General features: G+C 41.2%; 1 protein-coding gene across 1 annotated transcript; it reads left to right on the top strand.

Moving 5' to 3' along the window:
• Positions 1-357: 357 nt before the first annotated feature.
• LOC106088643 (enhancer of rudimentary homolog) lies at positions 358-1,740 on the top strand. Its single transcript, XM_013254255.2, has one exon. It carries the CDS (start codon positions 690-692, stop codon positions 999-1,001), a length of 312 nt encoding a protein of 103 aa, XP_013109709.1. The 5' UTR covers positions 358-689; the 3' UTR covers positions 1,002-1,740.
• Positions 1,741-19,402: the final 17,662 nt, after the last annotated feature.

The following is a 19,402-nucleotide window of genomic DNA, read 5'->3' on the forward strand; positions in this document are numbered from 1 at the left end:
TGCCGGTTAGTGACTTATCGTCCCGATAAATACAGATGTGTTTTGTTTACCGATTGCTGCATCATATAACGATGTGTTCGCGTACTTATCCAGTAACAATTTGCGGGGGTAAAAAACATCTAGGAGAAATTTGCAACCTCTCATTTATAAACTCTACAAATGTTCTCCGCTCTCACATTCTCTTTTGCAAAAAATGAACGACTTTTATACGAGAAAGCCGCCCTGGGCCTTTTTTTTTTACTTAAAAGTCGACTATTTGATATTTTGTATCCACCAAAAGTCGACTTTGAATTTTTTACACAAAAAGTCGATTAATCGATAAGTCGAAATCGATTTTTAGATCCGTATGCCTCGCACAAAAATGCCGTAGATATAATTTTTATTGACAACCATCAACAGAAGCTGGGAATATTTTTCGCCAATTCTAAATTAAACAATACAAATTAAGAAATCAATTGGTAAATAATAAGTAATACAGTTACGACTATAACTGTAGTACGAAGAGGAGTTTGTATTGGTGTAAGCTGCAGTAGAAAATTGATAAATTCAAGCAAAAGAAAATACTAGAAGAAAAACATTTGCGGCCTATTGAATAGAGAGAGAGTGATTGACCGACATTGCACACATTTGGACGCTGTAGAACGTAATCGAGGAAGTGCTAGGGAGCGGGAAGAACAACTGCATAAAACATGTCTCATACCATATTACTTGTACAACCGGGAACACGGCCCGAAACACGCACCTACAGTGACTACGATAGTGTGAATGACTGCATGGAAGGCGTGTGCCGCATCTACGAAGAACACCTGAAACGCATCAACCCCAATACACCCACCATCACCTACGACATAAGTCAATTGTTTGACTTCCTAGACCAATTAGCCGACATAAGCTGTCTGGTGTATCAGAAGTCAACCAACACCTATGCTCCATACAACAAGGAATGGATTAAGGAAAAGATCTATGTGCTACTGAGACAGGCTGCCGGCAGCACAGACTGATAGGAGGAATGTGGGCGAGGTAAACGGCAGGCAGTAGTGTAATGTGTAATCCTCAGCTACTGCAATTAGTCTATGATACCACACAAACACAACATCTTCGCTATAAGAAGTATAGAAGCATCCGCTATTCAGTTCATTTCGATCTGAATGCATGTACTATGTATTCTTGTATTCATAGGATTATTCGATTTTCTTTACTTTTTTTTCGTTTACAATCCATAAAATAATCTGAATATTTTCTTTTAGTTTTCATTTACATTTCTCCCCTAAACTAAATCTTTTTGTAAATGACTTCATACTGCGATTGTGGAAAATCGTGTGTGTTAAATGCCCTCCTAATAATAATATAAATCTAACGAAAGAAACATAATAGCAATCCGATTATTTACATTATATTGGTCATAATATTCCCCCCACCCAATTTGCTGTTATACAACAAATGAGCTTGAATTGAAACACCACACTATCCGATAATACTACAGTGAAAGTCAACCCATCTATCATGCATCAACTACTGACAGGAAGAGCAATGGCTGCCCTGTCTCAGTCACTTCTGAAGAACAAATTTGAATTTAGTTTCTTCTCTCTTTCCCTACCCCCCCTTTTTCGCTTCAACTACTTTTTTTGTTTGTTCCTGATCGAAAAGAAAAAAAAAACTAAAATGATTAGTTTTTAAGGCATTCAATAAATAATTTTGTAAGTGTATTAAAGGATATAAATAAATTAAACTATTTACTAATTCATGGTGATGTAAGTCATTCCTTAAAAGGTTAATACCTTTTGCATTTTAATGGATTTGTTACATTCGATCCATGCATTTGGTAAGTACGTTTTGAACCTTTCTCAGTATGACGCAAATAATTAATATAACTTTCTCAAAAGAATAGATGATATACAGCAATGTAAATATCAACAGTTTGGTTAGCGAACACAAGCGGATCTTATGGCTAGAACACTTGGGGTACAGCAACTTAAGTGCCAGTATTGGTAATCTGCGATCTACTGTCAAGTCACTCTGGAAACCTGGGAAAAGGGACGATAGGACCTCCGTGACTGAGCCAGGTTCTTTAGCCGTGAATTTATGGAACACCCCGAAGAGTGATGGAGCGAGAAGGTGTGTCATTCGTCCCATACGTGGTCCTTGAGGCGATGAATAGCCAACATAATAGGCACCACACAGGAACATTGAGTTGCGGTCTGTGTGGTGTTCATTGCTGTCACGAGAAGCTTAGCTACGAGATACCGGGCGCGTCCACAGGTTGCGGATAATGAAATGCTCCATACGGCACCGGCTATTGCCCAAATACTGAGTGCCTATGATGATCGATATGACAAATAAAAATAACCAATGGCCCGCGGCGATCGGTCCTTTGGTCCGGAACGATCTTGCTCATCTACAGAAGCTTAACGAGGATCGCCTCGTCCACATGAAAATGTGGCTACAACAACAACGCCGTCAAGACTCAAAAACAGAACAAAATCTCTACATTGAAATGGATGCAGTGATTCCGATGTTTGTTGCTGACTACAAAGCCGCCTTCGATACTTCTTTACGTTCAAAGATATTTCAAGCCATGTCTGAGTTTGGTATCCCTGCAAAATTAATAAGACTCTGCAGGATGACACTGCGTTCCTCAGTAAGAATAGGAAAGAATCTCTCGGAACCATTTAATACCAAACGAGGTTTCAGACAAGAAGACAGCCTATACGAAATGCAGATGTGAATATATATGGCACACTAATCACAGGAGAACACATGCTACTCGCCTATTCCGACGACATCGATATCATGGATTGGTCACCGGAAGTAGTAACTGCAACCTTTGAAAGAGTCGGAAGAGATTCAATGAAAATGGGTCTGGCTGTAAATTGAGATAAGACGATTGAAACCATCCATTCAACTCCCAAAAAGCTTTGCACAACCGAGCAGATAAAGAAAATGGGGAAAGTTGGTAACCACAACTTTGAGACAATGAGTAACTTTATCTATCTCGGCACCGCCGTAACCGAAACGAATGACACCAGTTTTGAGATAAAGCGAAGAATAATACTGGCTACTACAGATGCTACTTTGGACTAAGTAGGCAGTTTAGAAACAAGACCACCTCTCGACAGACAAAGATTACACTATACAAGACACTGATACTACCCGTGCTGTTATATGATTCTGAAGCATGGGTACTTGTGAAAGCAGATGAGGCAGTGCTTGGAGTATTTGAGAGAAAGATTTTTCGTAAAATATATGGACCAGTTTGCGTTAACGGAGAATATAGGCGACGTATGAACCACGAGCTGTATGAGCTTTGTGATGACAATAGTATAGTTAAACGCATCAAAATACAACGGCTGTGAAGCACGAGCTGTATGACGACGATAGCATAGTTACACGCATCAAAATACAACGGCTGCGTTGGCTAGGTCATGTTGTCAGAATGGATGAAGAAGCTCCAGCAAAGAAGTCTTTTGAAGGCAAATACGGGGGTACACGCAAACCGTGAAGACCAAAAGCCCGATGGAAAGATCAAGTGGTGGGAGACACCTCGAAACTTGGTGTCAGAGATTTTAGAATGAGCGCAGAAGATCGAGGCTCTTGGAACGCCATTCTACGTTCGGTTAGTGGAATAGCCAATTGAAGTAAAGTAAAGTAAGGTTCCGATGTTTAAGCCAGGAAAAATTGGAAAGAAGTTCACACAGACCAATTTCCCTTCTCTCACCAATACCTAAGATGCTTGAAGCACTACTCTTGTGTTGGAGAATTTCCAAGAGCTAAAAATTAGAATACAAATGCAAATTTGCCCATGAACTTTCCATTAAGGGGCAAAATTTTCACATATCTTTGAGTGCAGTCCAATTCAATTTTAAGCTCAATGATAAGGGGCCTCATTTTTACAGCTAAGTCCGAACGGCATGACGCAGTGCGACACCACTTTGGGGAGAAGTTTTTACATGGCATAGTACCTTACATTAGGAAGGGATAACCCCACTGAGATTTTTTCTGATTTTATCGTCAGGATTTGAACCCAAGCGTTCTATGTCATAGGCGCACATGCTTACCTCTGCGCTGCGGTGGCCTCCAACATATCGTAAATTGCATGGCAAGGTGACTGCTATGCACTGTGAGGTCACAACAAGTTTGGGTAATCCCATGGCAGCCGGTTGTACGTACCATATTGACCCGATGGAATCCTTCGGTCGTCTCAGTGTACAACACACTCCTACAACAATAAGGTCAGGTCAAACCGTCGCTATTAACTTATCCAAGTCTTTTGGAGATCCTCGCCAAACTCCTATAGGCGAGCAACCTCGTTCCGGTCCATTGGTCATTTAAAGGCTCTAAAAACTCGCCTTGCCATATCGACCATCTTAGACACTCTGTATTTATGTAAGAGTGGGTGCCGCTCGGTCTCTCACTGAGACTCTCGATTCGATACCACTGATTTTCCGCGACTGCAGGTAAAACTACCCCGTATACCTACGGAACAACCTGTAGATACGCCCAGTAGCTCTCAGCTGAACTTTTCATGATAACGATGAACACCACACATATCCGAGCTCAAAGTTGCAACCTGTGGTTCCCATAGTTTTCCCATGCCGCACAGCAACAAGTCGTTCAAGGTGCTGGAAATTTATGTTGTTGTTTTGTTGTAGCAGTGTGTTATACACTGAGGCGGCAGACCTTGCTGATGAAAGACTCCATCGGGCCAATCTGGTACGTTCAACCTGCTGCCATGGGATTGACTGGGAATTTATACTCTGATGTTGTAGAACCTGGAATATAGTACCTGGCCAAGGTACCTGGAAACTGGCAGACAAATCCCTCTACTAAAGCCGAGAAAGCATTCAAACAATGGCGAATCTAACACCCTACTTCCTTTTTCCGCCAGTAGCTAAGACGCCTGAGACACTATGCCTTCCAAGCGATGTTTGGGATTTTCTCTGAGCTGAGCATCAGCATGGATTTCGTAAATTACATAGTACGACGAATGCTATGCAGGTTATCACTTCAACATACCACACTTTTTGAGAACATCACTTGCACTTGCCTCAGGCCGGGCTTCATACTTTGCGAATCGTTTGTGTGGTCGTAGGCCCTTAGAGTGAAACAGGAGAACTTCCACAAAGTGGGTTGATTTCTCAGCCACTGTTTAACACCAAGCTATCCTCCATTCCAGACAGGATCGAGATCAACCATATGTTGATGTTATCTGTGATAAGTTAAACGTCAACCTTATTGGTTGACTGCAAAAAAATTGAACAGAGCTGCATCAAATGTTGTGCCACATAGTTCATTACATAGACAGCGGTGGTACCTCGGCAGAAGTACCTATTCCAACCATTAACTAAAGGACACAATTACATTGTGTCTATGCAGTATAACCGAGCTGTTATCGCAGAGACAATGCTAATTAGTATTTTGGGTTTAGGCATCCACCGCACTGAGGTTGTAAATACACGATTTACAGCGAGAGGTTCAGCGCTACAACAGAGGACTGTGGATCAAGCAGCATATCAGTAGAGTTTAAATAGCATTCATGCAGACACGGTATCGGAAGCGACCAACCGCCATGGCAAACCAGGTAGTTCGTGCTCAAGTAATATAGCAGATGTAATCACCACGATATCTATTGGGCCAGGATGGGTACCAACGAATTGATGTTGTGTTCCGCTTGTAAACAGGAATCACACGACACCAGTTGCTGTTGTAGTAGCCACATTTTCGCATATGAAGATCTTTTTTTTCTACTATTGTCTAGGTTGGAGAGACTCTCAATAGGCTCTTATACTGCCAGGATATCCAGATAGATAATTCTTATTCTGTTTGATGCGTCAGTTAATCCATTGAGTGTGGCTGAATATGCTTTTTCATTAACAAAGGCCACGTAGCCCACAAATATCAAGTTAATCAAAAAATGTGGCTATACTCGGCGCTTTAAAAATACATCAAATCATGTACAAAATTCCAATCGCGCCAAGTCGATGATGAACGACTACAATAAAACGATCAAACTGCGTTCGTGACTGCTCCAAACAAAATCTAAATGGGCAGTGGTGAAGATTTGAGAAAAATTCCTTTGCTATTAGAAAATTTTGTTGCATTCTATCTTTCGTCTGCTTGAGTATGTTGAATATCCAGATTCAGGAACTCTGCGACTAAGAAGGGGAGCGTCCACAGGGATCTGAGCCTGAGTCGAGTGGGTCTGGTTAGGTAGTTAAACAGGTGACTGTGTCGTGTGGTTTCCGGTCACAATCGGGACACTAATCCTGCACGTTGGCATCAATCCCTGCTCTGTAGGAGTTGAGGCGGCTGCCTCTGCCGGAACGTAATTGAGCCAGAACTACTCTGGTTTGCCGGGGGAGGTAAATTTCTTCAGGTGCAATGGGAGACGATCGTTCTCCAAGGACTACATTCACCCGGTAGCTATTTACCGCATCTGCTACCATGTCTGCATGAATTTTGTCTAGATCTGCTTGATATGTCGCTTGATCTAGAAGTTCTCTCTTGTAGCAATGAACCTCACGCTTTAGATCATGTAAATCAAACTTAAGGCTTCTGTGCGGTGGATATCTATACACAAGTTGATGATTTGGATGGTCCCTGCGACAACAGCCCAGTAGGTATTGCTTAGACAGTATGTAGTTACGTCTACGCACGGGTAGATCTTTGTCTTCTAATAGAGGTGGTCCACGTGAGAACTGAGTAGACGGTATCTCGTAGTTCGAAGAGCGACATTCTGACAGATCTGAATATTTTTCCACTGCGTATCACAGAGCTGAAGAGATCACTTTGGCGCTGCATAACTTACCACAGATCGGCCAATTGCTTTGTAGCGAAGCAAGCGGCAAGTTCGTTGAGATAGTCGTGTGATCTATCGCAGATGTTATCAATGGGTGGGGGGCTGATGCCATGATCGTACAATCATCCGCATATGATACGATCTCCATGCCGCCTGGGGGTGGAATGGAGGATAGGTAGAGGCTAAAGTTGAAAAGAGTGTACGGATAATAATCCATACCATACCACTATGGATGTACACCTAAGCCACTAGTCGCATTGTTGTGCGTTAAATACTGAAATGTAACTTCGAAAAAGAAAATTTAAGTTAGGAATTCCATGCTACTTACAAAATCCTAAATTGTTTTCCATGGCTCGCCCCTAAATTGGTTAATGTCTGGTATTATGTCCCTACCTAAGTGCCGGTGCCTGTTAGCCGCGCAAGCCGGTCAATGACATATGCTCCAACGTCTCATCATCCTTCCCACAAGCCCTACACATGCTATCACTTGCCGCACCAATTTCGCATATGTGAGCTTGTAGTCCTGTGTGTCCCGTTATGATAACAATAACTATACTGACCTTCTTACTTCCTTTCAGCAAAAGCCTCGTCTTGTCATAATCCCGATATAATACTATGTGGGATTTTCGTCGTCCTATCGACCGTTTTGCTTTTCCACATTGCGTACGATTTTTTCTCGCGACGTGCACTTTCTGTCAACAAGTTTTGTGTTGTGTTGTGTTATAGTTAAGAACTATCGCACACACACAAACAACGAAAAATGGCGCGAACTAGCATACTTAAAACCAGAGTTGCCCTAGTCACTGATTTTGACAGCTAGTGCACTCAATATTTTGTTGTTGGGCAACTCCCACTATCTGTGAAAGAATATAGCTTGGTGTTACATGCGCGTTCGCCCCCAACTCGGACTGCGTCGCCCCGAACTGCTTTTGACGGCAGTCCTTTGGCCTTCACCGCCAAAAAATCAAAAAGCCGGGTCTAAAACGAACTGATCATCCTATTAAATGTAGTGCTAAGGATGTTCACTCTGTTAACAGCTTTTGTATTTGATGAACAATAAATACATATTATACCCTCCACCATAAGATGGGGGGTATACTAATTTCGTCATTCTGTTTGTAACTACTCGAAATATTCGTCTGAGACCCCATAAAGTATATATATTCTTGATCGTCGCGACATGTTATGTCGATCTAGCCATGTCCGTCCGTCTGTCCGTCCGTCCGTCCGTCCGTCTGTCTGTCGAAAGCACGCTAACTTCCGAAGGAGTAAAGCTAGGCGCTTGAAATTTTGCACAAATACTTCTTATTAGTGTAGGTCGGTTGGTATTGTAAATGGGCCATATCGGTTCATGTTTTGATATAGCTGCCATATAAACCGATCTAGGGTCTTGACTTCTTGAGCCTCTAGAGTGCGCAATTCTTATCCGATTGGAATGAAATTTTGAATGACGTGTTTTCTTATGATATCCAACAACTGTGCCAAGTATGGTTCAAATCGGTTCATAACCTGATATAGCTGCCATATAAACCGATCTTGGGTCTTGACTTCTTGAGCCTCTAGCGTGCGCAATTCTTATCCGATCAGAATGAAATTTTGCACGACGTGTTTTGTTATGATATCCAACAACTGTGCCAAGTATGGTTCAAATCGGTCCATAACCTGATATAGCTGCCATATAAACCTATCTTGGGTCTTGACTTCTTGAGCCTCTAGTGGGCGCAATTCTTATCCGATTGGAATGGAATTGCGCACAACGTGTTTTATTATGATACCCAACAACTGTGCCAAGTATGGTTTAAATCGGTTCATAACCTGATATAGCTGCCATATAAACCGATCTTGGGTCTTGACTTCTTGAGACTCTAGAGGGCACAATCCTTATCCGATTTGAATGAGTTTTTGCACAAAGTATTTCGTCATGATATCCAACAACTGTGCCAAGTATGGTTGAAATCGGTCTATAACCTGATATAGCTGTCATATAAACAGGTCTGGGGATTTGACTTCTTGAGCTTCTAGAGGCCGCAATTCCTATCCGATTTGGCTGAAATTTTGCATGACGTATTTTATTTTTATTTTCAATAACTGTATCAAATAAGGTTCAAATCGGTTCATAACCTGATATAGCTGCCATATAAACCCATCTGGGATTTTGACTTCTTGACCCCTAGAGGTCGCAATTATTATCCGATATGCCTGAAATTTTGTACGACGGATTCTTTAATGACCATCAACATACGTGTTTATTATGGTCTGAATGGGTCCATAGCCCGACTCAGCTCCCATATAAATCGATCTCTCTATTTTACTTTTTGAGCTCACAAAGAGCGCAATTCTTATTCGAATTCGCTGAAATTTTACACAGGTCTCCAACATATAATTTAATTGTGGTTCGAACCGGACCATATCTTGATATCGTTTTAATAGCAGAGCAACTCTTTTCTTATATCCTTTTTAGCCTAAGAAGAGATGCCGGGAAAAGAACTCGACAAATGCGATCCATGGTGGAGGGTATATAAGATTCGGCCCGGCCGAACTTAGCATGCTTTTACTTGTTTTTATAATCAAATGTTGCCATGGCGTATTTATAAATACGCCTTGATTGGAGCTATGTATAACTATTTAGAGTCATCACAATTAATTCAAACAATATTGCATGTCTGTATATTTTATATAAATACGTACATATATTATATTCAATAAAAAAATACGAATCATTGCAAGTTAAATGTAAGTCAATTATACAACAACAAAAAATTTTAACATTCATGGGAATGCCTTAAAAGTTGTTTTCTTCGAAAAATTAATCTTTTGATGTACACCTAATTTGTTTACACGATTTGCATGATTTTAAAATAAATTAAAAAAACGAGTTTCTTATTGAGTTGAAAGTAGCCATTAAAGGGATTTGAAGGTAATTTTGGTATTGCAATGTGCAATATACATGTCCACATGTTTAATGGATGCTGGTATTTGGTACCAATTTATTGTAATATACTGCTAATTGGGGAGTTTCATTGCAAACAAAAACGAGATTCGTTATATGTATGTATATGTCAATTCGTAGGAATAGAATAACAAACCACGAATGTATGCAAATCAATGAATTTCTATATCAGATCCATGACATTTGATTATTGAAATTGTTGAAAAAAAAAATCCATAAGGAGAACTGCCGAATTCGGCATCGTATATTAGTCAGAGGCAATGCGAATAGCACAGTGCTTGCTGCAGCTTGAATATAACCTCCTCTCCTAGTTTCATTTAAATATATTTTTAGCTCAGTTAAAAATAAACATTACCTTGTCTCAACATGGTACTACGAGTATATTTTTCATTATTTGCCTTTGCAATTCAATATTTACCCAGTGGCAAAATTCTGTTGAAATATTTGTTTGCTAATCTTGTTTACTCTGGTACTTAAAATTTCGCATAGTTTAAATTGAAATGTCACAATATATACTATATTTGGGAAATTGCACAACGAGATATGCACAAAGAGTTTTACGAGGGTTGCCTTTTATATTTTGGGATTGGACAACCATTGCGTTGCAATCTGCCAACTGACAGCTCTATCGTAAAGCTTGACATATTTAAGGTTATACGCATAACATAACTACCAGGTAGTGTACCGTAAACAGCTGGGTACATTTTTTTTCTCGCAAAGTGCACTATCTGTCACCAGTTTTGGTTGTGTGTGTGTATTATAGGTACGACCTATACTCACACAAACAACGAAAAATGGCACGAACAAGTAACGTACTCAAAATCAGAGTAGGACTAATCACTGATTTTGACAGACAGTGAACTCACTATTTTGTTGCTGGGCTGCCACTACCTGTAAATACGTACTCAGAAGGTGTTGACATAGGTTAGGTTAGGTTGAAAAGAGGGTGCAGATATTAATCTGCCCCGTGCCACTAGGGACATACACCTAAGCCTGTAATCGGCTTGTTGTGCGCTCTAAAAACTATAAAGTAACCTTGTAAAAGAAAATTTTAAGTTAGGAATTCCATGCTACTTACAAAATCCTTAATTGTTTTCCATACCACTCCCCTAAGTTGGCTCATGTATGGTATCGGGTCCCCACCTAAGAACCGGTGTCTGTTAGAAAGTCGGGCAATGAAAAAGGAAATGCTCCATCGTCTTATCATCTTCCCCGCATGCCCTACACATGCTATCACTTGCAGCACGGATTTTACATAAGTGAGCTCGTAGTTCTATGTGTTCCGTTACGACACCAAAAGCTATGCTGATCTCCTTCTAACTTACTGTCAGTAATAGACTTGTTCCACGATCTGGATCGCTTCATAGGGTTTTCGCCGTCCTACCGACTGTTTCTCTGTTCCACAATGTTGCATGCGTATTCGACGCCAACTGCATTTAATCGGACTGCGTCGACCCGAAAGGCTTCGGGTTAACCAAGTTTATTGACAACAGTTCTCTGGCCTTCACATACAAATCGTCTGCCCTTTCATTTCCCCTTACTCCGTTATGGTCCGGCACTCAAACAATTTTGCCATCCTCAGAGAAGGCGTTAATCTCCTTCTTACACTCCAAGACTGTTCGTGACATTACCGTTCTGGTTGTTATTGCCCTTATGGCCATTTTACTGCCCGTAAAGTAAAGATGGCTAAAGAAGTCAAGATCCCATATCGGTTTATATGGTCCATATCAGGTTATGTACCGATTTGAGCTATTCTTAGCACAGTTGTTGAATGTCATAACAAAACACTTCATGCAAAATTGCAGGTAAATCGGATAATAATTGCGCCCTCTAGTGGCTCAAAAAGTCAAGACCCCAGATCGGTTTATATGGCAGCTATATCAAAAGGTGGACCGATATAGCCCATTTTTAATATAGTTGTTGAAAGCCGTAACACAGCACGTCGTGCAAAATTTCAGCCAAATCGGATAGGAATTGCTCCCTCTAGCGGCTCAAGCGTTGAAGATCCCAAATCGGTTTATATGGCAGCTATATCAAAACGTGGACCGTTATAGCCCATTTAAAATCCCAACCGATCTATACTAATAAGAAGTATTTGTGCAAAATTTCAAGCTGCTGGCTTTACTCCTTCGAACGTTGGCGTGCTTTCGACAGACAGACGGACGGACGGACGGACATGGTTAATTAGACTCAAAATGACATGACGATCAAGAATATATATATGGGGTCATAGACGACATTTTGAGGAGTTACAAATAGAATGACGAAATTAGTATACCCCTATCCTATGGTGGAGGGTATAAAAATACAATGTATAAAAATGTTTGGTTGGTGACCAGTGTTTTCCAAGCAAACAATCAAGCCAATAACAAGAGTGTAAATATTTCCCTAGTATGGTAGTAATAAGCTGCACATTTCTATTTACAATCGAAACCTCGTTGTTATTCCATATGAATTAATTGAAATTATTTATTGATGAGAAGACCAAGAACTACATCAATCAAGCGCAATGCAAAATTCAGTAACCGGCAAATCGGCAAACCGGTTCACAAACACAAATTTGTGTGCACGAACAACACAATGACGATCGATATCGTCGTCGTCGATTAAATGCTAGAAACAAGAAATCACCGATTATGGTACATACAATACATATGTATGTACTATAATAGTACTTATGGTACATACATATGTATATGTATAACTAATTTTAATGCAACTGTAATTCTTTCTATCGCAAAGTCATGGCAACTGAAGATATTTTAATAATCCATAGAAGAATGTTGTTTTTTAAACTTTTTAATATTTAATAGGAAACATGGGCAGAAAAATAATTAAATGAACGTATTTGCAGCAGGTGCATACACAAAACTTTCTAATAATTACAATTTATACTTTAAGTAAAACCGGTAAGGAAAGGCAAAAGTCGGGCGGAGCCGACTATATAATACCCTACACCACCTAGTCTACGTACTACTTTAAATATATAGAACTTATCTACAAATCTAGTCAGACATTCATTTTGCATACCGAATAGAACCTTGTAAGATTTTTTTAAGGTTTGGACAAAAATTCTAAATTTTGTAAAGATCGGACCAACATTGTAGCTTCTACAGCCTTAAAAGTTCATATCGGATGAAAGATATATATGGGAGCTATATCTTAATCTGAATCGATTTTGTTCAAAGTGACATGTGCATTTACTGTCAAGACAATCAGACAATAATACAGGGCACGCCACAAGGGGGCATTTTATCGCCACTACTAAATTACATATTACGGATGCTGACTGAGGAGGGATTTGAACCCGTCTGCTACGCAGACGATGTTATAATACTTCTAAGGGGTAAGGATCCGAACCTGCTATGCAGAAGGGCCGAAAGGGTCCTGCAGATGGTATATAACTGGGCTAGACATAGGGGTCTCAATGTTAACCTAGAAAAGACTGAAATCTGCTTGTTCGCGAAGAAGACAAAGGTGGGCCAATTTAAGGCACAACGTTTCGTCAAAAGGACGATTTCGATATCTGACAAGGTCAAATACTTAGTACTGATCTTGGACAGGAAACTGAATTGTAAGTTTCATATTCAGGAGAGTAGCGTGAAGTCTCATAGATGTTAGGTACTATGTAGGAGGACCGTGGGCTCGAAATGGGGCCTTAATCCGAGGATAGTCGGATACTCAGTTACGGCTCAGTAGCGATGGAGAAAAAGTGCAACGTTAGGATAATACAACAGGTTCAGAGAGGATAAGGACCACGTCCACTAGGGCACTGGAGACCATTCTAGATATCCGACCCATAGACATACAGACTAAGTGCGCGGCAGCCATTGCGGCTATGAGACTTAAGGCAATGGAAGAATGGATAGGAGCAGGTCATACCATCGTCCGAACAGATACCTGAGACGACACTTGAGATCGAGTGCGAAGCACTGCTGCCAGCGACACAAGCTTAGATTGACGGAACCTTAGTATTTCCATCTGAAAGATCATGTTGCACGGATGAATCAAAGCTAGAGAACAGAGTCTGCCTGGGGGTCTACATTCAGAACCCAGGGACTGAGATCTGTTTTAGACTGCCCGATCATAATACCATCCTGCAAGCGGCGTTCTGGGCGATCATGGAATGCGTGAGGTGGCGCATTCCATGATCGAACAGCAAACTGGCCACAAGGGCAATAACAACCAGGACGGTAAGGTCACAAACAGTCTGGGAGTATAAGAAGGACATAAACGCCTTCTCTGAGAATGGTACGATCCGCATCGTTTTGGTGCAAAGCCACAGCGGAGTAAGGGGGAATGAAATAGCAGACGATTTGGCAGTAAAGGCCAGAGGACTGCCGTCTAAACTCTTGGTTAACTCGAAGCCTTTCGGGTCGACGCAGTCCGATTTAACGGCGTGGACGACAAACGCGCATGCAACACAGTGGAATACTGAAACGGTCGGCAGGACGACGAAAATCCTATGGGGAGATCCGGATTGTGAGAAGACGAGGCTATTACCAAAAGAAAGTAAGAAAGAAGTCAGTATTGCTATTGGTATCATAATAGGGCTACGAGCTCACTTATGGAAATCGGTGTGGCAAGTGATGGGCATGCGGGGGAAGATGATGAGACGTTGGAGCATTTCCTTTGTCATTGCTCGGCTTTCGCGTCTAACAGATACCGGCACTTAGGTGGGGATACTATACCAGGCATGAATCAACTTAGGGGAGTGGCATGGAAAACAATTAAGGATTTGGTAAGTAGCACGAAATTCCTAACTTAGAGTTTCTTTTTCGAGGTTACTTTTTTGTATTTAGAGCGCACAACAAGTCGATTACTAGCTTAGGTGTATGTCCATAGTGGCATGGGGCGGATTAATATTTGCACATTCTTTTCAACCGAACCTAATGGTATTTTTGGCCCGGCACGGAACGACTATTAGCAATCGCGAACAATCAGCTGTATAGAGTGGAGAGTCTCAGTGAGAGGCCGGGTGGCACCGGCTCCTGCTTAAATATTGAGTGTCCAGGATGTTCGGTATGACAAGTCGAATTATTGGCGCCTTCAAATGACCAATGGCCATAATGTTCCCGCGGTGATCGGACAATTCTTACCAAATCCGGAAAGAAATCGGTTCAAGAAGTCTGAGGGATTTTTTTTTTGTCCCTGTTCGGACATTTTGTTACTAAATCGTAACTATTTCTGTACGGCGTGTTGGAGGAATGTTTTCTTTGGGCCATGTTCATTTCTGCAAGCAACATTTCGTTACCACGTACATAAGCGGTGGTTTTGGTGTTTTTTTTTGGAATTGCGTGTGGAGCCGTTTACTATTGCCTTGGAATTTTTGTTTTGTTTCATCAGTTGTAAGCCATTCGTCATGAAATCGGACCGATTCGTCGGCAAAATCGTCCGCATCAAGTAATCGGACCGAAATCGTCTACGAATTCGGTCCCAATTCGGTACGACGTAAAATTTCTCATCCGAATTTCCCTGGAATTTTGCTCCGACATCGGTACGATATGGCGGTAAATATACCAGATTTCCCTCAGCCGGAAAATTTTGTTAGCTGGGCGTGTTGAATTTGGTCGAGAAAAATGAATTTGTGTTTGTATGTATGTTCCGTATAGGCTCTAAAACGGATGAACCAAGTTTCTTGAAATTTTCACAGATAGTGCATTATGGACCCGTGGTGAAAATAGGGTGCATAATTTTTTTTTTATCTGAAGGGGGGAGGTGCGATTTTAGCGAAATTTTGTGTGCTCTCATTTAGTACCCTAAAAATAAAAATTTGGTATCCAAATTTCGGATGGGGTACATAGGGGGCCGCCCCACCCCCAAAATCTACCAAATATATATATTGACAAATCACGACAATATGGGACTTTAATGAAAGGTATTTTAGAGTAGAAAACGTATCTGATATCCAATTGGGGGACCAAGTGTTTGCAGGACCACCCCAACCCCCAAAACACCCCTAAATCGGTCATATTTACCAACCATGGCAATATGGGACTCAAATGAAAGATATTTGCGAGTAGGGGAGAATACGAATCTGATATATACATTCAGGGCCAAGTCACTGAGTGGCCGCCCCCTGCCGCAAAACACCCCCCAAACCGAACATATTTGCGGAAAAACACCCTACAAACAGCAATTATTTAAAGACCATCGCAATATGGGGCTCAACTAATGGCATTTGGGAGTAGAATACGAATCTGATATCCAAATGTGGGATCACGCATGGGGGCACCGCCGCTTCCCCAAAACACCCCCCAAAGAGTACAATTTTACCGACCATGGCAATATGTGGCTCAAATAAAAGGTATTTGAGACTAGAAAACTAATTTGACGATCGATTAACCAATGACCTTAAACCAATGGCAATATGGGGTTTAAATAAATGGTATTTGAGAGTATAGCACCATGCTTATATTTTTTCAGGGCTAAGTATCTGCGGGACCACCTCACCCTCAAAAACACCCCTAAATCGGACATACATATTTACCGACCATGGCAATATGGGACTCAAACAAAAGGTATTTGGGAGCACGAAATTCATGCCCACTTTTCGGAGCCCACACTGGGGGTCTGCACCACCCCCTAAACCCACCAACCACCGCCCTGGGGGCCTTGCCAATCCCAAAACCCCCATGGAAATATCGAGTTCAAATAAAGTATTTTAAGAATCGAGTACATCTAACATCCAAACTTAAATGGCCCCAAAACCTCCGAGCAAATTCGTAGACCAATAAAGATAATAAAGATATGGGATTCAGATAAAGGCATTTATGTTGTTATACTGTTAGTCAAGCGATATACATGTACTATTTTCGTAACATAAAGTAAAAGGCGCGGCGGAGCGGGCCCGGTTCAGCTAGTATACATATATTTGCCATATAAGCCAATCTGCTTATTAAGGCCGCTTTTTATACCCACCACCGAAGGATGGGAGTATATTCATTTTGTCATTCCGTTTGCAACACATAGAAATATCCATTTCCGACCCTATAAAGTATATATATTCTTGATCAGGGTAAAAATCTAAGACGATCTAGCCATGTCTGTCCGTCTCTCCGTTTGTCTGTTGAAATCACGCTACAGTCTTTAAAAATAGAGATATTAAGCCGAAATTTTACACAGATTCTTTTTTTGTCCATAAGCAGGCTAAGTTCGAATATATCTTGGTATAGCCCCTATATGGACCGATCCGCCGATCTAGGGTCTTAGGCCCATAAAAGTCACATTTATTATCCGATTTTGCTGAAATTTGGGACAGTGAGTTGAGTTGGGCTCTTCGACAACTTTCGCCAATTTAGCCAAGATTGGTCCAGATTTGGATATAGCTGCCATATAGACCGATCCGCCGATTTAGGGTCTTAGGCCCCTAAGTCACATTTATTTTCCGATTTTGCTGAAATTTGGGACAGTCAGTTGTGTTAGATCCTTCGACATTTTGCTTTAATTTGGCCCAGATCGGTCTAGATTTGGATATAGCTGCAATTTCGACCGATCCGCCGATTTAGGGTGTTAGAAAGCCACATTTATTATCCGATTTTGCTGAAATTTGGGGCAGTGAATTGTGTTAGGCCCTTCGACATCTTTCTTCAATTTGGTTCAGATCGGTCTAGATTTGGATAGATTTATTATCAGATTTTGCTGAAATTTGGGACTGTGAGTTGTGTTGGGCCCTTCGACATTCTGCTTTAATTTGGCCCAGACCGGTCTAGATTTAGATATAGCTGCCATATAGACCGATCCGCCGATTTAGGGTCTTAGGCGCATAAAAGTCACATTTATTATTTGATTTTGCTGAAATTTGGGACAGTGAGTTGTGTTAGGCCAGTCGACATCCTTCTTTAATTTGGGCCAGATCGGTCTAGATTTAGATATAGCTGCCATATAGATCGATCCACCGATTTAGGGTCTTAGGCCCATAAAAGTCACATTTATTATCCGATTTAGCTGAAATTTGAGACAGTGAGTTGTGTTAGGCCCTTCGACATCTTTCTTCTATTTGGCTCAGATAGGTCCAGATTTGGATATAGCTGCCATATAGCCCGATCTCTCGATTTAGGGTCTTAGGCTCATAAAAGTCACATTTATTATTTGATTTTGCTGAAATTTGGGACAGTGAGTTGTGTTAGGCCAGTCGACATCCTTCTTCAATTTGGCTAAGATAGGTCTAGAGTTGGATATAGCTGCCATATAGACCGATCCGCCGATTTAGGGTCTTAGGCTCATTAAAGTCACATTTATTTTCCGATTTTGCTGAAATTTGGGACAGTGAGTTGTGTTAGGCCCTTCGACATCTTTCTTCTATTTAGCTCAGATCGGTCCAGATTTAGATATAGCTGCCATATAGACCGATCTCTCGATTTAAGGTCATGCGCCCATAAAAGTCACATTTATTATCCGATTTTGCTGAAATTTGGGACAGTGTGTTGTATTAGGCCCTTCGACATTCTGCTTTAATTTGGCTCAGATCGGTCTAGATTTGGATATAGCTGCCATATAGACCGATCCGCCTATTTAAGGTCTTAGGCTCAAAAAAGTCACATTTATTATCCGATTTTGCTGAAATTTGGGACAGTGAGTTGTGTTGGGCCCTTCGACATTCTGCTTTAATTTGGCCCAGATCGGTCTAGATTTGGATATAGCTGCCATATAGACCGATCCGCCGATTTAGGGTCTTAGGCCCATAAAAGTCACATTTATTATCCGATTTTGCTGAAATTTGGGACAGTGAGTTGTGTTGGGCCCTTCGACATTCTGCTTGAATTTGGCCCAGACCGGTCTAGATTTGGATATAGCTGCCATATAGCCTGATCTCTCGATTTAAGGTCTTGCGCCTATAAAAGTCACATTTATTATCCGATTTTGCTGAAATTTGAGACAGTGAGTTGTGTTAGGCGCTTCGACATCTTTCTTCAATTTGGCTCAGATCGGTCCAGATTTGGATATAGCTGCCATATAGCCCGATATCTCGATTTAAGGTCTTGCGCCCATAAAAGCCACATTTATTATCCGATTTTGCTGAAATTTGGGACATTGAGTTGTGCTAGGCCCTTCAAAATTCTTCTTCAATTTGGCTCAGATCGGTCCTGATTTGCATATAGCTGCCATATAGACCGATCCGCCGATTTAGGGTCTTAGGCCCATAAAAGTCACATTTATTATCTGATTTTGCCAAAAATTAGGACAGTGAGTTGTTCGATATTCTTCTTAAATTTGGCACAGATCGGTACAGATTTGGATATAGCTGCCATATAGACCGATCCCCCGATTTAGGTTCTTAGGCCCATAAAAGCCACATTTATTATCTGATTTTGCTGAAATAAAAAAGCCACCGTAGCGCAGAGGTTATCATGTCCGACGCTGAAAGCCTGAGTTCAAACCCTGGCGAGAGCATCATACAATTTTCAGCGGTGGTTATCCCCTCCTAATGCAGGCGTCATTCGTGAGGTACTATGCCATGTAAAAACTTCTCCTCAAAAGAGAAGTCACACTGCGGCACGCCCTCCGGACTCCGCACCGGCTATAAAAAGCAGGTGCCTTATCATTGAGCTTCAACTTGAATCGGACTGCACTCATTGATATGTGAGAAGTTTGCCCCTGTTCCTTAATGGAATGTTCATGGGAAAATTTTCATTTGCAAAAGGCTCATTTATTGT

Source organism: Stomoxys calcitrans, chromosome 4 (genome assembly GCF_963082655.1).
Source record: "Stomoxys calcitrans chromosome 4, idStoCalc2.1, whole genome shotgun sequence".
Taxonomy (NCBI): Eukaryota; Metazoa; Arthropoda; class Insecta; order Diptera; family Muscidae; genus Stomoxys; species Stomoxys calcitrans.

Bases quoted from the DNA above. Each gene is read 5' to 3' on its own strand.
- LOC106088643 (XM_013254255.2), top strand. From the start codon at position 690: ATGTCTCATACCATATTACTTGTACAACCGGGAACACGGCCCGAAACA.